This window comes from Sorex fumeus, unplaced genomic scaffold (assembly GCF_029834395.1).
Source record: "Sorex fumeus unplaced genomic scaffold, SorFum_2.1 ptg000047l, whole genome shotgun sequence".
Taxonomy (NCBI): domain Eukaryota; kingdom Metazoa; phylum Chordata; class Mammalia; order Eulipotyphla; family Soricidae; genus Sorex; species Sorex fumeus.
Window position 1 is genome coordinate 50,264,915 of NW_026606104.1, and position 27,155 is coordinate 50,292,069.

Below are 27,155 nucleotides of genomic sequence, written 5' to 3' on the forward strand. Positions count from 1 at the left end.
AAAATTTCTATAAAATCCACATTTCTAAGTCACAAAATTTTAAATGTGGCTATACTCATATACTATTTATGCTACAGCTGCTATACAACCACCAAAAAATGATATATAAAGCCTGAAAAATTTACTGTCTGACCCTTTATAAACAAAGTTTGCCAAGCTCTGGTCTAGAGCCCTTAAAAGGAGTCTCAAACTCCCCTTCGGCTTCCACTTCTATTATCCAAGCTGCTTAAATCTTTTTACTCTCCACAACCTGTTGAGTTAAGTGGCTAACTTGTTAAGACTGAAAAAACCCATGAACTTTTAAGGGTCAAGCTGTTCCAAAATCCAGGCATTCTAGTTCATTATAAACTGAGCGTCTCAACTGTCACCTGTTTGTCATGAACCCAAACTGTGCCATCAGTCAATAAAATAGCTAAGTTCTCTACTCTGAACTAGAAAAATGGAAATAATCACGTACACAATGAATAATTATTAAACTCAACAGAAATAAAAATAATTAAAACACATTTAATCACTGAAAACATATCCATATTATGAAATTATATTTGAGAATTGATTGATACAAAATTTAACACAAAATTAAAGACTTTAATAATAATCAACATGGACGTTTTTCTATTCTTTCTCCTTTACCAATTTTTCTATCCTTGGAATTAAAGATGTGACTGCAAGTCTCAGAGCACGGCCAGAAACCAGCAGATTTCTCTCTTTTGATTCAGTCAAAGCTGAAAATGTAGCATCACATAAATAAATAGTTGAAAAGGGCAATAAAAACTTCATTGCCTTTTCATGGAGTTCTGGGTAACTCGTCCTTGCATTTACCCAAAACTGAGTTACAGGCATTGATTTAAATGAGTATTGTAATCCTAAATCTGAAGATAACTGAGCTAGTTTTTCTTCTTCAAATTCCGTGAGATTACTATTTTGATGATTCATGAAAGGATTAATTATCCACAGATTTCCTGAACGCAAGTCTTCTTCTGGTGGATAGCAGTCATTGAGCATTTGAGAAAGTCCTTTCAGGTGCTCAAAAATGATGCAAGCCATGCTTCTCTTATTAAAATCTGAGGAGCTTGAGAATTCAGAAAATGAAGGGAACATGTCATAATCGTTCTCTTGTGTGCGCTTCAGCCACATTTTTAACTTTTCCTTAAATACATCAATTTTATTATACAAATTGAAGAGAGTAGTCATAGTTCCTTGAAGACTTAAATTCAGTTCATTGATAATTGAAAAAATATCTGATAAATAGGCCAGCTTGGCAACCCATTCCTCATCAAGAAAATACCTGGCCAAATTTGAATGCTTCTGATTTAAAAAGATTTCAATTTCATGTCGTAATTCAAATAATCTTGTTAAAACTTTTCCTCTGGACATCCAACGTACTTCAGCATGAAGTGGCAAATTCATATGCTCAGACCCCATCTCTTCACACAAAATTGATAGCATTCTTGAATTTAATGCATTGCTCTTTATAAAACTTAAAATTTGTGCTAACTGCAAAATAATTTCATGTAAGCAGGGAGACAGCTTTGCTGCTGCTAAATGTTCACGGTGAATCAAACAATGTGTAAATGCCACCGTATTCATGGCAACTTCTTTAATTTTTGTCCTTAAACCAGAACACCTGTCAGTCATGCTTGCAGTCCCATCTGTACAGAGACCAACACAATGTTTCCAATTCAGAGATTTACTAGCAATATATTTATTTATTAGCTCAAATATTTCAAAACCAGTTACATGAGATGGCATTTCAGTGCAACATAATAATTCTTCTTTTATATCACTACATTCATAATCAATGAAACGGATATAGCACAAAAGAAGAGTGGTATTTGCAATTTCTGATGATTCATCTATCTGAAGGGCAAACCACTTTGATTCCCTGACTTTCTGAATCAGCTGATCTTCAATGTCTGCTGACAGTTCATCAATCCTGTGTTCAATTGTGTTATCAGAAAGAGGAATGGTTTTCATTTTGTCTCCAGCACTTGAACCCAAAACTTCGGAACACATTTCTACTAAATATGGCTTAATTAATTCTTCAGCAATAGAGAATGGCTTCTTGCTGGCAGCAATTTGAAAAGCAATTAAATAAGAAGCTTTCACGAGTGACTTTTCAACTAGTAAACACTTTTTAAAAGAACTGTTTTGACATTCCATTTCAAGAGATTTTTGTTCAAAGAAATCTAATGGTTTGTTTTCTAATTCCGAATGTTTTGTCTTCAAGTGATAGGAAAGATTTGCGGGCTTCATGTTTTCACTGGATAAGATTTCTCCACAAATGACGCACTGAGGCCTCGGCGAACTTTCTTTTGATCCAGGACAAACAATAAAACCAACTTTTAGATACTCCGCATCATAAGTCTGGAGAAAATCTATTCTTTTTTTCTTTGCAGGTGGAGAATCAAGTTCTGCATTCTTTTTCTCATTAGGCACTGGTAAATCTGAATGAAATATGTGAATCACCGTTATTTTTAAGAACAAACAAGTGATGTGCTTGTTTTTAACCACTAATTTTAAAATTTATATTGGTTACTAGTACTTGTCAAAATAATACATTAAAGTTTAAACATAAGTCATAATACTTCTATGATTCATTAAAAACTAAATTTTTCTTGGGATAGGGGAGATAGTTCAAAGGTCCAGAGCAAGCACTTCATGCAAGAACCTTGGGATCAACACCCAGAACTGCATGAGGCCCTTGAGTTCATCCAGGAGCAAACACTGAGGACTGAAATAGAAGTAGCCCCTGAGCACCGTTGCAAATGGCACCAAAAAAAAAAAAAACCACCAAAATAACCACCATGAGATGAACTGATAGTACAGCAGGTACGGTATCTGCCTTGCACACAGCAACCCAGGTTAGATTCCCCAGAACCTCATTTGGCCCCCCCAAAGAACTGCCAGGAATAATTCCTAAGTGCAGAGCCAGAAGTAAGCCCTGAATACCTCCAGATGTGGGCCCTCCTCCCTGCAGAAAAATAAACAATACTAAACTAATTTCTCCTTTGCCCAAAGCTTGGTGACTAACAGTAGTACCACTGTAGACTGTGTGATAGGTACATGTACTAGCAATGCTATGTATACTAAAGATTATTGGAATTAGGACTTAAAATCCACAGAATATGCCAAATTAAGAATTTATTGAGGGCTGAAGTGGTAGTACAGAGGGTAAGGGACTTGCTTTGCAAGTGGCAGGCCTGGGCTCAATCCCCGGTGTCCTATATGATCCCCCTAGCCTTCCAGGAGCGATTCCAACGCAGCAGTGATCCCTGAAGGCAGAATCAGAAGTAAGCCCTGAGCACTGAGAGGTAAGACCGAAAAATAAAAAATAGGGTCCAGAAAGAGTACACCAGGTAAGGCGCATGTCCTGACATAGCCAAACGGGGCTCAACCCCCAGCATCTCATATGGTCCCCCAAGCACTGCCCGGACTGATTCCTGAGCGCAGAGCCCGAAGTAAGCCCTGATAATGGCACGAACTGGCCCAGAAACAAACAAAAAACATGCATTGCTTAAAAAAAAAAATTAGCAACGATATTATACACCACAGTGCCTAAAACAAAATTTAAATGACTTAGCACTGCACTGTCCTCACATTGTTCATCGATTTGCTCGAGCGGGCCCAGTAACATCTCCATTGCGAGACCTGTTATTGTGTTTGGCATATTGAATACGTCACGGGTAGCTTGCCAGGCTTTGCTGTGCGGGTGAGATACTCTCGGTAGCTTGCCGGGCTCTCCGAGAGGGGCGGAGGAATCGAACCCGGCTCAGCCAAGCTGACTGAAAGAAAGACAAACACCCTACAGCTGTGCTAACACTCACTTTAAATGACTTACTTTACTTTTTTTAAAGTCCAGGGAAGGGTCAGATAGTTCAATGGAAAGGCATTTTTCTTGAATGTAGCCAACCTGGCTACAGCATATGGACCATCCCTGGCACAGCATATGGACCCAGAGCCTGGTCAGGAGTAATCCCTGACTGCAGAACCAGGAGTAATCCCTGAGCACTGCTGGTATGACCCAACCAAAATAGATTGATGACAGAGAAAACAAATAACAGATAAAGTTCCAGGAAGTAAATGAAAAAAAAATGCTGCAAAAAGTTATTAACATTTGGGGAATGAGAGAGAGAGAGAGTACATTGGGTAGGATGCTTGCCTTGCATGCAGCAACTCAAGTTCCATCCCTCATACCCCATATAGTCCAGAGTCTGCCAGGCGTGATCCCTGAGTACAGAGCCAGAAATAAGCCCTGAGCACTACCACAGGTGGCCCCCAAATAAAAACAAGTTATTTGTTGACTTCACAGGACAATTTTGCAACACATTATCAAAGTTTTAATCATCCAGGAGACTGGACTGGAGGGATAATACAAGGGGTTAAGGAACATGCCTTGAATCCCAACAACCCTAGCTTGACTGCAAGGGACCAACTCAAGCACCACATATGGTCACCCAAGAACTGCCAGGAGACACTCCTGAGCACAGGGCCAGGAATACATCTGAGCACTGTAGGGTCTAGCCAAAACCCTCCCACAAGAAACTATGATGGGGCCTGGGGAGATACTACAGTGTTTAGAGTGCTTGCCTTGCACGCAGTCTACCCAGGTTTGATCCCCAGCACCTTCTATGGTTCCCCAAGCAATGCAGCAGTGATCCCTGAAGGCAGAGTCAGGAGTAAGCCCTGAACACTGCCGAGTAATCTGAAAAACAAATCAAAAACAGTCACTTGATCATGTGATATCCCATTACTCATCGATTTGCTTGAGTGGGCGTCAGAAACGTCTCCATTCGTCCCTGTCACATGCTAGTGTAGCCCAATGGCATCTGCTCGTACTAGGAACATGAAGAGCCTCAAACCAACCGTTCAGGGTCTTGACAAAGAAGTCTGACCATCTCATCTCAAAAACAGTCATGACAACTTTTCTTTTTTCTTTGGCGTGGGGGGTGGGGGAGCGAGGCTACACCTGGCAATACTCAAGCATTAATTCTGCCTCTACACTCACGAATTACTCCTGGAAGTGCTCAGAGACATATAGGATGCCAGGGGATTAAATCCAGGTAGGTTATGTGCAAGGCTAATGTTCTACCTGGTTTTGTCTGTGAACAAAACCAGTTTTGCAGTACAAAAACAGAACAGTAACAAATGGAAAAAAAGAAGGCAAGATAATCTTCCTGATCATAAGTAATTCATACATAACTAACAAACAATTCACAGAATGTACTATTGCTCCGGCCCTATGATAACTTCAGAATCAGTAATTTTACCACTTAGAATTTATCCTAAGAAAAAAATTGGACAAGTGGACAAAGATCAATTTATACAATTTAACAGTTTATAATATTAAAAATTTATAAGCAACGTAAGTGTCTAATCTTAGTGGACTAGATGGTCATATGGATTGAAATCTTTGTATCTGTTAAAAATCTTAATGTAGGGGCTGGGGCTATCGCAGAGTGCTTGCTTTGCACATGGCCAACCTCGGTTCGATCCCTGGCACCCCATATGTTCCCTAAGCCCATCAGAAGTAATCCAAGTGTAAATCCAGGAGTAAGCCCTGAGCACCAATGGGTATAGTCTCCCATTCCCAAATCATAATATACATATACATTACGTTTCTGATGTAGTGTTAAAGGAGAAAGTACTTTACAGTAGTATATAGAAAAAAAAAACATTATGTTTCTGTTTATTGTTTTTGCACCATACCCAGAAGGGCACAGGGCTAATTCCTGAGCTCAAGGATCACTCCTGGTGGTGCTTGAGGAACCATCATGGGGTTCCAGGGATCAAACCCTATCAGCCTTGTACAAGGCAAGTGTCATACCACTCTGGCCCCAAACAAACCAAAATGCAACTTAGAAATCAAAGCCAAAAAAAAAAGAAAAAAGAAATTCAAAGCCAGGAATATAAACTCACATATACCCACATACCAATGACCACAGACACTTTACTATATAAAATATAGTAAAGGAACATAAAAATTAAATGCAATTCATATACACAAATTATTCTATTTTAACAGAAATATAAAAATAAATTTCTGAGAAAAGAAAATATGATCTTTCATTATTTCTATCAAGAGAAGGCACCCTACATAAAAGTCATGACTACTTGCTGCTAGACTAAGCTTATAAGTAAAATTATCATTAAAAATAAAAATTAGGAGCTGAAGAGATAGTACAGGGGCCAGGCAAGCATGCTTGGGATCCTGTTTGATGTGGCACCACATGGCTCCTGGATGCCACTAAACTGACAGTACCCCTCAGAGTCCCTGAGCACTGCTTAGGATCATCACCACTCACACACACACACACACACACACACACACACACACACACACACACACAGAGGAAAAAGAGAAAAGAAAAGAAGAGAGAGAAGAGAAGAGAAGAGAAGAGAAGAGAAGAGAAGAGAAGAGAAGAGAAGAGAAGGGCAAAGGTCAGGTCTGGGGCAATAGCTCAAAGGGCTAGAACTTGCATACAAAGATCCCAAATTTGATCCATAGCACTGCATTTGTTTCTGAACACTGTCAAGAGTATCATGAACACCAAACAATTAAGTCTTCACAGTCAGATCAAGTATGAACGAGGGGCCAGTGTGACAGTACAGCAGGGCATGCCAATCTGGGTAAAGTAAAATTATCATTAAAAATAAAATGATTTTATGGGGCTGGAGCAATGGCACAGTGGGTAGGGCATTTGCCTTGCACGCGGCCAACCTGGGTTCAATTCCCAGCATCCCATATGGTCCCGTGAGCACCGCCAGGGGTAATTCCTGAGCACAGAGCCAGGAGTAACCCTTGTGCATCGCCGGGTGTGACCCAAAAAGCAAAAAAAAAAAAAAAAAAAAAAAAAGAGAGATTTATTTATTTATTTTATTTAATTCCCAGCATCCCGTATGGTTCTCGAGCACTGTCAGGAATGATTCCTGAAGGCAAAGCCAGAAGTAACCCTTGAGCATTCCCGGAAGTGACCCCTAAATGAAACAAAACAAAATACACAGACCAGGAGTGGGACCCTAACCCTGAGAACTCCTGGGTGGTGCGCGTGCATACACACACACACACACACACACACCACCACCACCACCACCAAATTTGTTTTGAATGCTTTCAGTTGAGTAGGTTATAGAGTAATTAAAACAAAAAGGTAGCAGGATTGAAAACAGTAAGCATGGATGATTGGAGCAATAGTTTACAACCTTTTGAAGTATGTGCTAAAACAATCTTCCTCAAGTGGTCTCTGAACAAAACCAGTTTTGCAGTACAAAAACAGAACAATAACAAATGGAAAAAAAGAAGGCAAGATAATCTTCCTGAGACCTGAGTGCCCAAGAACAGATGACTGGTTAAAGAACCTTTGGTACATCTACACAATGGAGTACTATGTAGCTCTTAGAAAAGATGAAGTCATGAACTTTACATACAAGTGGTACAATATGGAAAGTATCATGCTAAGCGAAATGAGTCAGAAAGAGAGGGATAGACATAGAAAGATTGCATTCATCTGGGGGATATAAAATAACAAAATATGAGATTAATACCCAAGAATAGCTGAGATCAACACCAGGAGAATTACTCCATAGCTTAGAGGCCAGCCGGGTATTCTAGGGGAAAGGACAATTCAGATAGAAAGGGGAACACCAAGTGGAGGGTGTTTGGAGGATCCTCCCAGGAGGGGAGATGCAGGTTGAAAGTAGACTGGACTGAACATGTTCGCCACTCAATGCCTCTTTTGCTGATCACAACACCCAAAAGGAGAGAGAGAACAAAAGGGAATGCCCTGCCACAGTGGCAGGGGGGGATGGGGGGATGGAGGGGAGGGATATTATCCTGGTGGTGGAAAATGGGCACTGGTGGAGGGATGGGTATTTGATCGTGGTATGACCGAGATCCAAGCACAAAATTTGTAAATCTACAACTGTACCTCATGGTGTTTCACTAATAAAAAAAAAAAAAGATAATCTTCCTGATCATAAGTAATTCATACATAACTAACAAACAATTCACAGTGCTGTTGTTTTAAAAAAAAAGATGGATGGGAGGCGGAGGGAAGAGACATAGTACAGGGGTTAAGGTGACTGTCCTGCAAGAAGCTGACCAATGTACAGCTTGACTATAGATTTAGAAACATAGCAATGCAAACACATAGGAGATGCTTGCTTGTCCACGCTACGTATAATGCATGGTGTGCAAATGAGCTGAGTTTTTATAGTTACTAGTGTTAATGACAATAATTATGAAAGGAATAAAGTAGATGTTCAAAGTATGTGATCCATAAATTACTATTTTCACATTTAAGAACTTGTAAAGCTTTCTTTTCTTTTCTAAAAAATCAAAAGCAAAAACAAAACACAGAAACAGATGAAAGAGAAAATAAATTTTTTACAGTGGAAAGCAAAGGACACATACCTGTCTGACATTCCTTGTGTTGTGTATGTGGTTTGCAAGAGGTAGCCTTGGTCTGAGTGACAGGTTTGCATAATAATGCTTTGTTCTTTAAAAGTCTGGAAGTCTGGGAAGATAGAAGTTTCGTGGCATCTGTCTGTGCATTTCCCTAGTTAAAAACAAATTCAGAAACCAAAGAGTTTTTTATCAGTACCTATCACTGTCTATAATTGCTATCAATTGAAAGGTGGCACAGTATCAAAAGAAATAAAATTCCTTAGAAACAGTCATCACAATAAAGTCACTTTGAGAAATTTACACTAATTCCTAATTCTTCCAATCAATATCATTTCCATTTATTGATTTAAAATAATAACAAAATTTAAAAAAAAAAACACCTTCACTGATCATAATGGGCTGGAGCACAGCGGGTAGGGTGTTAGCCTTGCAAGCAGCTAACCTGGGTTAGATTCCTCTGCCCCTCTCGGAGAGCCCAGCAATCTACCAAGACTACCTCGCCCGCAGGGCAAAGCCTGGCAAGCTAGCCATGACGTATTCAATATGCCAAAAACAATAACAACAAGTCTCACAATGGAGACGTTACTGGTGCCCGCTCGAGCAAATCGATGAACAACGGGAGTACAGTGCTACAGTGCTACTGATTACAACAATTGGCTGTCGCAAAAATCACAGCCAATTTCAAGTCATACGAAAAAGTGTATTTCACTAAAGAACTCTGAACATGTATAATATATACCAAAAATAATCAATGTCCACTAGAGAAATTTGAAATGGCCAGAATACTGGAAATGCTCTTAAAGCACCAGAGTTTAAAACAAGGTGAAAAAGATAAGCAAATCTGACTACCTAGAAATTTCTTGCAAGTTTGTTTTATAAAACAAATTTGAAGTATAACCAAAACATAAAAGAATGTTTTTTGCATTTAATAAATATTTAAACTCAAGCACTGTTAAAACCCTGACGATACATCAGAAAACCAAATTCCTGCTCTTAAGGACCTTACATTCTAGGAGACACGTCAGTTAAACAAGTAAAACAAATATACACTACATAATTACATAGTATAATGGATAATTATAGAGATAAGTGCTATGAAAAAAATAAAGTGGGGCAAAATAATGGAGAGTACAAACATGGAAGTAATTTTTGAGTAGACTTTTTTAAACAGAGATACTCAAAAGGGCAAGGCATGCAAAGGCCTGAGGTCAGAGGATTCCGAGCAGAGAAATTATAGATCTAAAAGCCCAAAAGTATGGCTTTAGGTACAACATTAAGAACAAAACTGGGAGCCAGCAAGACAGTACTGTGGGTAAGGTACTTGCATTGCATGCATCCTACCTGGCAACCCTCATGATCCCTCAACCCACCAGGAGTGATCCCTGAGCACAGAGTCAGGAGTAAACCTTGAGCACAGCTGAGTGTGCTTGCCCCCCTCCCCCCAAAAAGAATAAAATTGAAGTAGAGTAAGAATGATCAATTTTGGGGAAGGAGACAGAGACCAAATTGTATAGGATCCGAAAGGTTTTTAATTTACATTTTTTTCAAAAGATATGAAAGTTTCACAGTGACATGCTGCAGAGACGCCTTCAGAACCCACAATGGACTGTTTCATCCGGGGCAACCCAGAAGGGGGCAGGTGAGTTCCCATCCCCACCACAATAGAGCCTCAGCAGCCAAAAACCTCCAGAACTTAAACGGCTGCTCTCCAGTCTCAGATGAGTCTCACCCATGAGCAAATCTGCTGAAAATCTCGGGTATGAGGGACTTGTGACTAAACTCTCCAGGCTTGCACAGACTTGGAAATGGTTGACCTCCCCACATCTCCCTGTGTTTCTGGTAACTTGGCAATCATGCCCATGAACCACCGATGCCATATAATCTCATTAACAGCCATGACCCAGAGACTCAGAAATAAAACTCTCAGAAGAGAGCAACACAGAACGACATGCCACAGAGATCACTCCAGACCTGGCGCCAGGCTGCCTCATCCAGGGCAACCCAACAGAGCCCCAGTAGCCAAAAACCTCCAGAACTCAAACAACCATCATGCTCATAGCCACTCTCCACAGGCTTAAGCAAGCCTCACCCATGAGTGAAGTGCTGTATAAGTGCATTTTAAAATTTAGAATTCCTGAAGTGCATGGCCACATCTGTGGCCACGCAACATCTTATACTTTATACCACTGATGTACCAAGAGAAGCACACCACATTTGATGGGGTTTAAAGTAGAAGGCAACCGATCTCAGGGAAAATTAAAAAAAACAAAAAGAAGTACCTTTAACAACATGTTAGTAATCTCATACAGAGGGGCTTAAAGGCTCCTTGGTGAAATACAACAATCTTTACACACTTTCCTCTTTTTGGATAATTTTTAGTAGATTATTCCTAACAAGCAATACAAAATAAATTATATTGATTCTGCTTTGGGAGCAGGATTTGGGGGTTGGAGTGGAAACATTTGAAATATGATAGTGGAAAAGTATAATGGTGGTGGGATTGGTGTTTGAATAGTAAACATAACAAATTATTGTAAATAACTTCATAAAAATAAAATAAAAATTTTTTAAAGATATGAACATATATACATGAAATGTTTTCCATATCTCTCTGCTATCTATTGGTTCAAATTTGAACACAACCACAGTTCCAGACATCTTATATATCTAAGATGGTGTGTATAATTAAAGAAGTTTCTTCTGATGGCAAATGATAACCTAGTTACAGCTTTATATATTGAATGACTACAGATAATTTCAAGAGTTTCTGCTGTAGAATATTTAAGTTTTATAAATCATCTGTTATTATAAACAACATTACTATATCCCTATTTATATTTATAGACCACCATATTTATAGACTAAAATCTTGTACAAGTTGTTTGGTAAGTCAAACATTATAATCTATGTATTTTAGATATTAAATCTATATGCTATCTATATGATGGATCTGCTAAATAACTTTCCACAGAGATACAAAAAAATGTGAACTGCAGAAGGCTTAACCTATAACCTGTAACAACATCTTAGTAATCTCTTATACAAGGACTTAATGGCTCCATGATGAAATACAACAATCTTCAGTAGCTTCCTTCTAAGGAAATATTTTTTTATCATTCTGTTAGCAAATTATTGATAACAAGAAATATAAAATAAATTATTGAGGGAACACTATGAGGGCAGACTTAAGGGGTGGTTGGGAAAATTGAGGACAATGGTGGAGGAAAGGTGTAATGGTGGTGGGATTGTTGTTTGACTACTGAATGCCTGTAACAAATCACCATGAACAACTTTGTAAAGCACAGTGCTTATATAAAGTGTAAGGGGAAACAAATTAATAAAAAAAAATTTAACGTGAATTTCGGTAGTGAACAGCAGCCTTTTTCTCAACACACAAGTAAATACAATATTATCACACTTTTTGTTATTTCTCAATGAGCAAAAATTACCTTACTGTCATGTCGTGAGACATCATTGATGTTTAAGCATCATTATTTTGTTCTGTTTTGGGCCACACTTGGCAATGCTCAAGGATTACTCCTGATTCTGCACTCAGGAATCACTCCTGGTGGTGCCCCAGAGACCATGTGGGATGCTAAGAATTGAATCCAGTTGGCTGCATGCCAGACAAGTGCCCACCTGCAGTACTATCACTCTAGACCACCAACCATTATTTATTTCCTCATCCATGAACTGTATATTCACAACTTTCCTTCATCTTAGAAAAAATTCTATGTTGAGGTTGGAGAGATAATACATTGGGTACAGTGTTTGTCTTCCGTAGTCAACCCAGGTTCAATCCCTAGCATTACATATGATCCCCTCAACCCCACCAGGAATGAGCAAGAGCCCAGAGCCAGGAGTAAGCCCTTAGCACCACTGGGTGTGCTCTCCCCCACAAAAAAATAAAGAAAACTCCATGTAATTTTTGAATGGGCAATGTAACATAAAATTCAAAGAGTCAAAGAGCAAACTATGAGAAAGGATAATTATAAATCCTTTTAAAATAGTTTTGCATGTTTAAGATCTTTAAGGTTAGAGCAATGGTACAGTGGGTAGGTGTTTACCATGCACACACAGTTGACCCAGGTTCAATCCCTGGTACCCCATATGGCCCCCCGAGTCCCTCCAAGAGTGATCCCTGAGCATAGAGCCAGAAACAAGCACTGCTGGGTGTGGCCTCAAAACAGAAACGAACGATATCTAGGAACTGGGAGATAGTACAATGATTAGGGCATGTCCAACCTAGGTGCCATTCCAGGAGTCATGGTCTCCAGAATACTACCAGGTACGGCCCTAGAGATCCTCTGCACCTCCCAGGTAGCCTGATTTAGCACATGAACAGCATCACATTCTCTGGCCCTCATACTGAACTGCAGACCCAGTTGGCTGAGAACTGTGGATACCACGCCCAATCCCCAAACTCCTACCCCACTTCCCTGCCCCCAATTTTTTTTCTTAGTCTATAAACTTGTTTTGGGAGGGACTTTTTTTTTCTTTGATTTTTACCTGGTGGCACTCAGGACTTACTCCTGGCTCTATGTTCCCTCTTAGTGAGGCTCAGAAGTCATGGTCTCTGGGGACCTTATGGGGTACCAGAGACAAATTCAAGTCAGCTGCATGCAAGGCAAGCTCTTATCTGCTGCCCTAGCTCCCAGACCTGTAGTCTATAAACTGTGATTCATTCTTTTGCCCATTTTCCTATCCTGTAGGCACAGAATCTTTTTAATGATTCAGATGCTCCAGGGAAAATGTCTTTTATGTTCGATCTATGGTCGTCTATCATATGGAGCTATGAAAAGTGCATTAACCAGCCTTTTATGACATAAAGCTGAAATCTTTCCATTTTTTCATGTCTTTTGATTTCTTAATTGATTTTCCCTATCAAATCCTTTATGGATTATAACTTTGTGACATATTTAGAAAGATTTTCTCCTCTTCTATATTATTAAGATTCTGTTCTATATCTTTCCTAGTACTTTTGTTGTTTTTTACATTTAAACATTTCTCCATCTGGACTTCACTTGGGTTTAATTTTGAGGTTGAAATTTATACATTGGTGGTGGGAAATGTACACTGGGTGTTGGAACATTGTATGACTGAAACCTAATTATGAACAACAGGATATTTTAACTGGGTATCTCACAATGACTCAATAAAAAAGAAAAGAGTAATTTAACTGTATTTTCCTCCACATGGTCATAAATGACTCAGTTATCACATCATTTACTGAATAATCTAAATATCTTGTACTAATCTCAAATGTCACCTTTATTATTTTCTGTGTAATTTCCCACATAAGGGGCCGAGGGTTGGCTTCGTAGGAAAATATCTACAAGCATGAGGTCATGAGTTCAATCCCCAATGCCATCCATTTGCACCAAGCATGGTCAAGCAGTTGTACTTTCTGGGGTCCATGTCACAAAAACCACCTAATCTTTGGAGCACTACAGTCTGGTATATGTAAGCAATCTAATGAGTGCTCCCATGATGAGCCCCACAACTAACAATGTGTAAGCACTGCGGTCAGAGATACCCAACAAGCAGATGCATGAGCACCAAAGTGACCCCTTGCAAACTCGAAACCCACAATGGGCAGAAGTACCACTACTAAGGGAGTACAGCGCTCGCTGAGCATGTGTACAGGCATCAAATTAAAGTGGTACTTCCGGCAAGCAACACACTTGGCTGTGGTGCTCACACAACATCAAAGGGAAGGGAAGTGGGAGGGAGGAAAAAAAATTAAACTGTCATATGTATATTTGGGTCTACTTTTGGAGCTTTTGTTTTTCTTTTGAATTGTGGGTCTATTCCTACTTCACTATTGGGTGATTTTTAACTACATAAAAATACGTAGTTTTTCTATAAATTTATAAACTAGTTCTTCCTTTTTTAAATTCTTCAGAATTACATGGAAGGATTTCAAACTGCAGAGTGACACAAAAGGATTTGTATTTTAAGAAGATTTTCCTGACAACAGCAATGAGAAGTAAAAGAAACTGTAAAGAGCAAGACCACACTCAGCTGTGCTCAGGCTCACTCCTGGCATGGCTCAAGGGACCATATGTGATGCAAGAGATAAAAACTGGGTTGGCTGCATACAAAGAAGCCTTTATCACTGTTTTATCTCTCTAGCACCAAAGGGTTGTTTTAGACCCCCTGAGACCACTATCATTCATTCAAGTTTAAAGGTCAAGTAAGCAGCTGGACACACATAGCCGTAACTCAGAGGTATTGGTCACCATAGGTTGGGTGCTTAAAAATCACAGGACTGTATAAGTCCCCTAGGAAAGAATGTTGACTTAGAAAAGGGCCAGCATGATATCCTTGAAACTGAGTGAAGAAGGCAGTTCAAGAATAAAGAGAAAATGAACTGTGTTAAATGTTAGTGAAAGGCTGGCAAAATGTTAAAGGGAAAATGTCTATCAATTTGGCCTAACAAGATCTTGTTGTCAAGATGGTGACCTTGACAAAAGCAATTTGAATGGAGCAGTAGGCCTGACTAGAGTATAGGAAAGATAGCAGATAAAGAAACAGATAAAGAAAAGGAAGCCAACCTTGGATTCTTTCCAAAAAGGAAAGTAGAGAAATGGGGCTGTACTTGAGAAGCCAAAGGAACTCTCAGATAAGAATCATTAGAATTGGCTGGAGAGACAGATCAAGGGGCTTAACACAAGCTTTGCATGTAGACGGCTCAGGTTCAATCCCCCCAACCCTCTATCTTCAACCCTGATTGTGAAGCAACTACAGAGTAAAGTTGAGCAGCCCCAAGTGCTGGTGGGCGTGAACCTCAAACAAAAGAAAGGATGTTTTATTGCATCGTTTTGTGTTGAAGAAAATGATGAGTAGAAGTAACTGTGTGGAATCCAAAATATACCAAGAAATCATATAAATCAATAACAAAAAGATATGTTCAGGGGTTGGAGAGACAGAGTGGGTAGGGCATTTGCCTTGCACATGACTGACCCAGGTCTCACCCCCTGTACCCCAAATCCCAACAGGAGCAATCCCTGAGCACAGAGCCAGGAGTAAGCCATGAGTACCGACAAGAAAAGGATTATTCCACAAATTAGGGGGAAATTTTTTTTAAAAAAAGTAAACAAATTGAGCTCCCATTTGACCCAGCAATACCACTACTGGGAATATATCCCAGAGAGGCAAAAATGTATAGTCGAAGAGACATCTGCACTTGTTTGTTCATTGCAGCACTCTTTACAATAGCCAGAAACTGGAAGAAACCTGAATGCCCAAGAACAGATGACTGGTTAAAGAAACTTTGGTCATCTACACAATGGAGTACTATGTAGCTCTTAGAAAAGATGAAGTCATGAAATTTACATACAAGTGGTACAATATGGAAAGTATCATGCTAAGCGAAATGAGTCAGAAAGAGAGGGATAGACATAGAAAGATTGCATTCATCTGGGGGATATAAAGTAACAAAGTATGAGATTAATACCCAAGAATAGCTGAGATCAGCACCAGGACGATTACTCCATAACTTAGAGGCCAGCCGGGTATCCTAGAGGAAAGGGCAGTTCAGATAGAGAAGGGAGCACCAAATAAAGGATGTTTGGAGGATCCTCCCAGGAGGGGAGATGCATGTCGAAAGTAGACTATGGACTGAACATGTTTGCCACTCAATGCCTCTTTTGCAGACCACAACACCCAAAAGGAGAGAGAGAACGAACACAGGGGATTGCCCTGCCACAGAGACATGGGGGTGGGAGGGATATTATCCATGGTGGTGGAAAATGGGCACTGGTGGAGGGATGGGTATCTGATCATTGTATAATTGAAACCAAAGCACAAAAAATTGTAAATTTACAACTGTAAAAAAAAAATAAAATAAAATAAAGGGAAAAAAAAAGTAAACAAAGTGAATATATTAATCAGAACTACTCTGTAACATGGTTTAAGTGATTGGAGAATTACAGAAGTACTCCACAAAGGGAAAACATATAGTGAACTCACTTTTTTTTTTTTGAGTTTGTTAGTGGCATTTTATTTTTTTTTCTTTCTTTTTTTATTAGTGAAAAACCATGAGGTACAGTTATAGGCTTACAAATTTTGTGCTTGGGTTTCAGTTATACAATGATCAAGTGCCCATCCCTCCACCAGTGCCCGTCATCCATCCCCATGGGTCCCAGCATCCCCCCCCACCATCACCCCCGCCCCCGTCCCATCCTGCCTCTGTGGCAGGGTATTCCCCCTTTAGTGAACTCACTTTTAATTTAAGGATATGTTACTGAAAACCATTAGTAATTCAAATCTAACATTAATTCCAAACTAACTGTCCCATACATATAGAGGAGGAATGCATTCTGAGAATAAGTAAATTACAATCAACATAATATTTTATAGTACATATTAATACTTAATAGAAAACATAATACATTAATTCTTTATACAATTTTTGCTACAGCAATATTATAAACAATAATTTATATGCTTTGATGTACAATATGTAATATGTAAATATAATTTAAGGTAGTTATTGAAATTAATATAATGATTCTTCCTTAATTATACTGCAATGAAAAATCAGCAGATATTACTGCGGGTAGGGCGTTCGCCTTACAAGCGGCCAACATGGCCGACCCGAGTTCGATTCCTCCGCCCCTCTCGGAGAGTCCGGCAAGCTACCGAGAGTATTCGATATGCCAGACACAGTAACAACAAAGTCTCCAATGGAGACGTTACTGGGCCCGCTCGAGCAAATCGACGATCAACGGGAGGGCCTTTACCTTTACCTTTATCCAATAATTCATGTGAGAGATAGGAGATATCAAACTAGAACAAGCTATTATCTATCCTACTCCTGGTGAAGCCTAGACTGAGTCCTCCAAAAGAGGTTTTAAGGTACATTAACAATGAATCTAAAAAAAAAAAAAAGAATCTAGGGGGCCAGAGCGATGGTAAAGCAGGTAAAGCTAGAGTAAGCATTGAGTAAAGCCCCATGTGGCAAAATAATTAATTAATTAAATGAATTTAATATTTTGGAGTGTCTTTTTTGAGACTACTGAGAATTCCTTGACAATCAATATATCATATATTATATATCTTTTATCTTGGCACTTTGGAACTACAATCTATATTTGGATCATTGCCTTTAAAAATATCAATTGTTGGGGCTGGAACAATAGCACAGCGGGTAGGGCGTTTGCCTTCCACACAGCCAATCCGGGTTCGATTCCCAGCATCCCATATGGTCCCCCAACACTACCAGGTGTAATTCCTGAGTGCAGAGCCAGGAGTAACTCCTGTGCATCACTGAGTGTGACCCAAAAAGCAAAAAAAAAAAAAAAAAAACTCAATAAAAATATATATTTTTTCGGGGCTGGAGCAATAGCACAGTGGGTAGGGCATTTGCCTTGCACGCGGCCAACCCGGGTTCGATTCCCAGCATCCCATATGGTCCCCTGAGCACCACCAGGGGTGATTCCTGAGTGCAGAGCCAGGAGCAACGCCTGTGCATTGCGGGGTGTGACCCAAAAAGAAAAAAAATATATATATATATTTTTTCAAAAAGTGTAAAGGGGTAGGTTTTTTGCCTTGCCCACAGCTATCCCAGGCTAGATCCCCACATCCCGTATGGTCCCCAGAGCACTGCCAGGAGTGATTACTGAGCGGAGACCCAGAAGTAACCCCTGAGTATTGCCAGGTGTGGCAATAAATACTGTCACTGTCACTGTCCTCCCGTTGTTCATTGATTTTCTCAAGCGGGCCCAGTAACATCTCCATTGTGAGACTTTGTTGTTACTGTGTCTGGCATATCAAATACGTCACGGGGAGCTTGCCAGGCTCTGCCGTGCGGGCCAGATACTCTCGGTAGCTTGCCGGGCTCTCCGAGAGGGGCGGAGGAATCAAACTCGGGTCGGCCATGTTGGCTGCGTGCAAGGCAAACGCCCTACCGCTGTGCTCTCGCTCCAGCGTGGCAATAAATAAATAAATAATAAAACTTCAGAGTAGGAAGGCACAAATTAACAAAATAAGCAGGGCCTGGAGACAGATCAAAGGGTTGGAGGACCATCTTACATGTGTGAGACCCTTAGTTTCATACCCAAAACCACATTGTACCCCCTCCCCACATCATCACTTATGACCCTTGTAACCTCTAATATCACTGAGCTCAGGCAGCATCACATCATGAGCCCAAAGCATTGAACCATCCAGTCCAGCTGGCCTGGTTATCATCCAGAGTGGCTCTATAGCTTCTGAGCACTGCTTGGGGGCTCCGAAAAGCAAATAAATGAAACACCGGTGGTTTATAACACTAAAATGTCAGCCATAACTTGTAATAAACCTTTTTATCTCACTGTGACCCCCTTTCAAATCATCAAAAATATTTCAAAGGCCTTGGGATGCATTAGAGCAGTTAGATTTTGCTGCAGTTCTCCCAGATTTTTTTCCCATTTATTCCATTACCCTAGCCTGGTTCTAAGACAATTTTGTCAGCAGAAGGGTGTGCCCTCTTTAATGCTGCTTTTGGGTTTTTTGAGCATTTTATCTAATATTCTGCAGGGTGCACTCTCCTTAATTAACATCACAGGATATCACTGCAGTGGTCTGGCCTTCACTGATTTATATCACATCTAACTTCTGTCCCAAACTTACTGAATTATGGGCATACTTTTTAGTAATTAACACCACCATTACCATACTTCTCTGCATAATAATCAGAGATTTTATGCCCCTTTTTCAGTGGCCTAAAAAGTGGGGGTATAACCATTATGTAAATGTTTTAATTATAAACCAATTTTGTGGCTGAAAAAACAGGGATGATGATTATGCAGTGGAAACTATTAAGCAGTGAAATATGGGAAATGACTAAGCAACAAGGTCATATGATATTGAAAGATTGGTAATGATGGAATAGAATTAAGAGTCCAGAGACAGATCCTCAGATATATGGAGAATTAATGTAGATAAGGTAAAGGTAAAGGCCCTCCCGTTGATCGTCGATTTGCTCCAGCGGGCCCAGTAACGTCTCCATTGGAGACTTTGTTGTTACTGTGTCTGGCGTATCGAATACTCTCGGCAGCTTGCCGGGCTCTCCGAGAGGGGCGGAGGAATCGAACTCGGGTCGGCCATGTTGGCCGCTTATAAGGCGAATGCCCTACCGCTGTGCTATCGCTCCAGCCCCTAGATAAAAGAGCAAAAAACAGAATGTGGAGCAGTGGTCACATGCAAAAAGAAAAAAAAATTATTTCAGATTTTTTTTTTTTTTTTTGCTTTTTGGGTCACACCCAGTGATGCACAGGGGTTACTCCTGGCTCTTCACTCAGGAATCACTCCTGGCGGTGCTCAGGGGACCATATGGGATGCTGGGGTCGGCTGCATGCAAGGCAAATGTCCTACCCGCTGTGCTATCGCTCCAGCCCCAAGATCCGTTTTTTAACACCATGCACAAAAGTCAAATTAAAATGAATTAAAGGCCTCGATATCAGATCTAAGTCCATAAAATATACTGAGAAAAACATACATAGAATACTATATGACACTGTATCTAGAGGCATCTTCAATGGTCCTATTCGTCAAGCTAACAGAAGCAAAGATAAACAAATGGGACTTACATCAAACTAAGAAGCTTCTGCACCGTGTAACAAATGATGACCAGAATACAAAGTCACCCCACAGACTGAGAGAGAATATTTACCTACCACTCATCTGATAAAGGGTTAATATCCAAGATATAAATAAAGCACTGGTAGAATTTTATCAGACTAAAACAACCAACCCCATCAAAAAGTAGGGGGAAGAAATGAACAGAAACTTCCTCAAAGAAGACACACAAATGGCGAAAAGATACATGAAAATATGCTCTGCAAAACTTCTTGTAAGGGAAAAGCAAATCAAAACAACAATGAGTATTGTCTCACCCCAGTGAGACGGCATACATCACAAAGAGAAAAACCACCAGTGTTGGTGTGGATGTGGGGGAGAAAGGAATCCGCATCCACTGCTGGTGGAAATATGAACTGGTCTAGTCTTTTAAGAAAATAATATGAACACTTCTCAAAAAACTAGGAATAGAGCTCCCACAGGACCCAGCAATTCCATTTCTTGGCATCTACCCTAAGGAACAAAAAAATCTATCAGAGAACACATTTTCACTCCTATGTTCATTGCAGCACCATTCACAATAGCATCTGTAAACAAACCAAGTGTCCAAAAACAGATGACTGGCTAAAGAAACTATGATACATATTATATATGTATAACAACAATGGAATACTACTTGACTATCAGAAAAGATCAAATTAAGCCATCTGCTGCTACATAGATGGGTTTGGAAAGTATCCTGCTGAGTGAAGTTAGTCAGGAGAGGAACAGACACAGAATGACCTCTCTCATATTTGAAACGTAAAGAAACATAGTAGGAGAATAATAAATGCCCAAAGACAACAAAAACTAACAACTGACCTTCAGTAGGAAGCTTAACATGGGGGGGGGGGAAGGGTACAGATATTGGGGAAATAGGATGGAAGCAGAGCTAGAGAGATAGTACAGCGGGTAAGACATTTACTTGCATATGTCCGACCCAGGTTCAATCCCTGGCATCCCATATGGTCCCCTGAGGAGAGGAAGTAAGGAGAAAATGAAGTAGCAAGGGATGAAAGAAGAAAAGAAAGAAAGGAAGACAGACAAATGAACTTTTCTTTGCATTCAACTCAGCTGTCTGGCACAAGAGGCCTAATTTTGGGCCTAGATTAGCTTTTGATCTTCCTCACCTCACCAATCTTAATCATTTCTGAGATTTTTCTTTCCTTTTCTTTTCCTTTTTGGGGGTTGGAGCCACACCTACAGTGCTCAAAGGGTACTCCTGGCTCAGTGCTGGTGGGGCAGAAAGGTGGGTCCCAATGGTACTCAGGAGAACAGACAGTACTGGAGATTAAACATGGGCCTTCCACATGCAAAGCATGCACTCCAGCCCACTGAGCTATCTCCTGAACCATTTAGCTTTAGATTTAAAGTGAGATGTACAACCATTCCTTTCACTTGAACACTTAGAGGTCACCATAGGATTATTCACTGGCTTAATTTCAATACTGTTGTGTCTAATGAATAGGAAAGCTGGAGGAGAGGAAGAGACAGAGGAATGACTGCTAGTTGGAGCAGTAAGAACCAAAATATTTATGGATAAAGTTTGTGATTTTATATTGGCACAGTTTGTGGCACCCCAAAACATATACAGTTCCAAGATCACTGATCACAAATCACCATAATAGTTATCATGATGACGAAAAGGTCTAAAATACTTCAAGAATTAAAGAATTAAAGAATTAAGAGCTCTTAGAAAAATGGCAACTAACAGAGGTACCACAAACCTTCAACTTGTAAAAAATATAGTATCTATAAAGCAAAGTGCAAGCAAGTAAGATATGCCTGTATCCAAAGTAAATATAAACCCAAGTGACAATATCAGAAAAACATTAACTATAAAGCTCACCTCTCCAATGATCTTTGCTGCCTCCTTAGTAATTGCACCTATTACAAATTAAAACAGACAATATATTATCCCCAGAATATAAAGAAGTAAGCAGTAAGACCAATTAGTTTTGTTTTTGTTTTATTTCACTACTGTGGGTTAGATTCTAAACAAGAATTTTAAACAGGGTCCAGAAGACCCTTGAACTAGAGTACAAGCCAGGCATGCTGAAGCCCTGAGTTCAATCCCTGATACTATATCTCCTGGTGGCTGGTGTATCCCTGACAGCCTCTAGCACTGCTGGGCCCAAGCAACACTAAATCACTGATAAAGCACTGACATGTCCAGCCCCAACATCTGGGCCAAGTTGTGCCAGATGTGGCCCCAGACTTCCTGTGACCCCACCCCCACCCCAGCACTGTTCGTGAGGCCCAAAAGAAATTTATTTTTGGGGTAGTGACAATGGGTGTTGGAATATTATATAACTTAAACCCAACCATGAACAACCTTTTAGCTGTGCAACTCACTGCAATTCAATTTTTAAAAATGTTTGTTTAAATTTAATTTTTTAAATGGTCCTTTAGATCCAGAGTGATAGTACAGAGGGAAAAGCACTTACCTTGCACACAGTCAACCCGGGTTCAATCCCTGGCATCCCATATGGTCTCCCAAACACCTCCAGTAGTAATTCCTGAGTGCAGAGCCAGGAATAACCCCTGAGCAACAATGGGTGTGCCCTCCCCCACAAAAAAAAAAAGGCCCAAAGAAACCTGACAGCAATATTATCTGGGATGCTCTACCATCATACTATATTAGAATTGTCATTGGTATATTAATATTAAAAATCACTTGGCTTACTAAAAATGAACTGTACATCCTACTTTCTTCCTTTCCTAATGCCAGCCTACTTACTACCCAAAGAGGGATATATTTTATCTGTAAATTTAATGTTATTACCAAAAAGAGCTTGTAAGACTGGACACCTCTATGAACTCTCCAAACACCTTTATATAAAGTCATACCTTTTGAAGGACTGTTAGTGTAGCCTGTGAGATGCGCAGGAGGTATCTTTGCCAATGACACCACATTGGTTATAATTGGTGTAGTATTCGTCTTTATTGAAGGAAGTGCCATTAAAGCAGTTTGTGCTTTAGGAATATTTACTGATTGAAATAAACAAAAAGGTAAACTTAGTACAAACAAAAGAATTACACACAAAAAAACTAACAACTCAGTATCAGAAGTGAGATATGATGAGGAGTAGGATAAAATAATACAGTGGGTAGGTTTCTTGCCTTAACATAACAACCCGGGTACAATCCCTGGCATCCCATATGGTCCCCCAAGCACCGCCAAGAGTGCAGAGCCAAGAATAACACTATTAAGAATGACTTCTGAGCACAGAGCCAGGAGTAAGCCCTAAGTAACACCAGTTGTGGCCCAAACACCAAAAGAAAAAGAGAACATTGGGCTGGAGAGATAGTATAGTTGGTAAGGCACTTAACTTTTTTTTAAGGGTGATATTTATTTGAAAACCGAATAATCTATTATCTTTTTTTTTTCTTTTTGGGTCACACCCAACAATGCTCAGGGATTATTCCTGGCTCTGCACTCAGGAATTACTCCTGGCAATGTTTGGGGGACCATAAGGGATGCCAGAGATTGAACCTGGGTTGGCCACGTGCAAGGCAAACGACCTACCTGCTATACTATCACTCCAGCCCCAAGGCACTTACTTTGAACAAGACCTTGATCCCCAGAATCATATATGGTCTCTCAAGCCCTACCAGGAATGATCCCTGAGCGCAAAGCCAGGTGAGGGGACTACCAGAGAACAATCAGTATGCAATTACTCACCAATAAAAAAACAGAATATACCATAAATGTACCTATTCATTTAGGTATTTTAACCACATTAGTTGTCCTATTTATGAATTTATTTTATTCTTAGTTAGGAACAACATTGTTATTCATAATACATGGTCTAGTTTTTTATATATAATCAATATAATTAAATGTATAATTAATGTGCTGTTTTTTTCTTGATTATAAGCTTTGGATCAAATCTTAGGCCAGTGACAGCAATTATATTAATATGTTTATATCATCTCCCAAGATTCATACTGACTTTTTTTTCTTTATTTTTTTGTTTTCTATCCTTACCGGTGGTGCTCAGGGCTTACTCCTGACTCTGTGCTCACGATCAGGGATCACTCCTAGTGGTACGTGGGCATCATATGAAGTACCAGGAATCAAACTCAACCAGCCATGTGCAAGGCAAATACCCTAACTACAGAACTATTGTCCTGGCCCCTGATTTTCTAATTTTGTTTGGGGGCACACCTGGCAGTACTCAGGGTTGATGCCTGGCTCTGTGCTCAGAGATCACACCTGACTGAGCTCAACCAAATGTGGTGTCAGGGATTGAACCTGGGTTGGCCATAAGCAAGGCAAGAGCCTTACCTGCTGTCCTACTGCTCCTATTACCTACTTTTAATTCGAATGAATTAACTAAGTAGTATATATTTGTTGGCAGAAGTTACTTATGTACAGATAAATTCAGTCAAAATCAATCAAAACTAATTTTCCTATAAAATCAGTGCACACATTTATTGATATTTTTGTGTTGGCTGTCATTGCTAAACAAATTATGTTTCACTGTAAGTTCTTAAAGTTGCCTCAAGGGCAAAGTTTAAGGATTCTTACACTTACTTTAAGGAATTTTACACACATATGAGGAAATTCAGACCACCTGAATCCATTTGATTTTATTATTTGACTACATGTGCTGACAGCAAATTCTAGCACTTAGAGATTTGCAAGTCAAATATTACCTTTATTTTGTGAAAGAGAGTCACTCGTAATTTGCTGATGACAAAACTGCAAGACACAAAACAGACTGCAGAAATGTTTGATGTTTCCTCGCCATTTTATAGACTCAGTTAGCTTTCCCTGCCGTTTGCAACCATCACATTTGGCCATCTGAGAAAGAAAGACAGAACAGGCTTACCACTTTTCATTATAGAATAATGAAAAAATAACAATCATAAAACCAGAGGTACTAAGGAAACAAGATAAATGTATCAGTTTTCATCATTTCATTTCATCATCCTGTTATTCGTCGATTGCCTCGAGCAGGCCCCAGTAACATCTCTTTCATCCTAGCCCTGAGATTATATTCAAGGCTCTTTAGGAGAATGAGACCCATCATTGTTACTGGTATTTGGCATATTTGGTACACCACGGGGAGTTTGCCAGACTCTGCCCTGTGGGCAGGCTACATTTGATAGCCTGCAAGTTTGTCCAAAGTAGGAATGAGATAATAAGATGTCATAAAAAGATGTCCTGATAAGATAAATGTATCAGTTGGGATCATAAAATGCTTCTACCTTATAATGTGGCTAAACAGGAGTTGGAGAGGCAGTACAGCAGGTAGGGAGCTTGCCCTGCATGCAGTCAACCCAAATGCAATGCCTAGTACCCAATATAATGTTCTGAGCCCCATCAGAAGTGATCCCTCAGCACAGAGCCAGGAGTAAGCACTGACTACCACTGGGTGTGACCCAAAAACAAAACTAAACTAAATGTAGCTAAATATACACAAGCGTAACTGTTTTATACAGATGTCATAAATCAAAAGAATATAAAAAGCTGAACTTCTGTTTCCAAATTTACTGACAAAGAAATCTTAAGACAAGCTTTCTAAAGGTGAAGAGACAACATTGTGGTTGAAAGAAGATGAACTTTGGAGTCATTGAGACTTTGATTCATCCATTGTCTTAGAACCTCACTGAAGTGTTACAGATGCTATCTGTCATCTACCAGCTTCCTCTGGGGCATATTACTTAACCTCTTGCACCTGAGTCTTTTCACTCAATTGCAAACTGGCAATAATGCATCTATCTCTTGCAACTGTCGGACAGAGGAAATAACACTTGGGAAGCTATGGACCTGTGTTGATGATTCAAGTCATTGTAGCTTTCCTTGTTAGCCTTTAGAAAAGTAAAATTTTTTAAAGGAGGTAGAAAAAGTGGTCAATCATTTGACCTAAGAAAGGAAAACCAGGTTTAATCCTCTAATTCCTCAGAGTAATGACCCTCTGAATAAGATAGCTACTTATAGGCAACATGAATACGTCAAGTTTTCACTTGAAAGAATTCAAAAATTATAAATAAGGTCAATGCGCCATATAAGAAAGGGAAAAAAGGGGGGGGGGGGAACCTAAACTAAAGGCACACATCCTCAACAACAACAACAAATTCTTCAGAAACCTATGAGACTTCGTGTTTATATACAACTGAATGTTGGTTTGGTTTTTTTTGTTTTTGTTTTTCTTTTTGGGTCATACTTAGCGATGCACAGGGGGTTACTCCTGGCTCTGCACTCAGGAATTACTCCTAGCAGTGCTCAGGGGACCATATGAAATGCTGGGAATTGAACCTGGGTTGACTGCATGCAAGGCAAACGCCCTATCTGCTGTGCTATCGCTCCAGCCCCCGAATGTTGTTTTCAGAAGCCCATAACATGCTTACTCAGTTCCAAATACCAAACTTTATCTTCACATAATTTTAAATCAAAATGTATAGAACTTTCAAAAATGCAAACAGGTATATCACATTTACCTGATAAAATAAAACTGTAAATTTGGACATGCAATCTTCACAACAAAACTCTTCTAACTTGCCCTCCAATCGATTTTCGACCAAATTAGGGGATGTCTGTGAACAGTAACTACACATCTTACAATAGTTTCCCCATCGTTCTCCAAAGTCACGGGCAGAAAGGAACTTGCAAACTAAACAAAATCATAAAAAAGAAACAATAAATTTACGTCAATCCTGTGAGTTTCTACAGTCTTATATACCTACTTTAAGCTAATTTCTCAATATCTGGCACAATAATTTGCCTCCAGGCTAAAATATGGTCTTCATATTCACAAAACAAATTCACATCACCTTTTAAATATATTTTAAATAGGATCAGACAGCCAGTACAGCAGGTAGTGCACTTGCCTTTCACATGACAGACCCAGTTCAATCCCTAGTACCCCATGTGATCCAGGAGTAAGCCCTTGAGTACCACTGAGTCCAGCCCTTCCCCCACAAGTTTTTTAAATAAAAATATATTTTGACATATTTTAATATTATTATACTTTACAATAATTATTCAGCTATCCATAACATCCAAATTCTAGAGGTTTCTTAAGCCAAAAAGCAGCAACTGCTTAAGTATTCTCTTTATATATGTGAGAACAAATGGATCTCTGAAGTCACAGGAAGAAACTGTCTATAGTCTATATTAATGACCTAATTATAT

At 39.6% G+C, this 27,155-nt stretch overlaps 1 protein-coding gene across 2 annotated transcripts in view; it reads right to left on the reverse strand.

Annotated features, from left to right (window-relative positions):
- Positions 1–490: 490 nt before the first annotated feature.
- ZMYM6 (zinc finger MYM-type containing 6) overlaps positions 491–27,155 on the reverse strand; it is a 51,358-nt gene continuing 24,693 nt past the window's right edge. For both annotated transcript variants that reach the window (XM_056122890.1, XM_056122889.1), the window contains 6 exons: positions 26,462–26,634; positions 24,674–24,821; positions 22,862–23,002; positions 21,861–21,898; positions 8,414–8,558; positions 491–2,447 (listed from right to left, as the gene is read on the reverse strand). In XM_056122890.1, the coding sequence (XP_055978865.1) occupies positions 616–2,447; positions 8,414–8,558; positions 21,861–21,898; positions 22,862–23,002; positions 24,674–24,821; positions 26,462–26,634 (2,477 nt within the window). In that variant the 3' untranslated portion in view covers positions 491–615. The remainder of the gene's footprint in view (positions 2,448–8,413; positions 8,559–21,860; positions 21,899–22,861; positions 23,003–24,673; positions 24,822–26,461; positions 26,635–27,155) is intronic.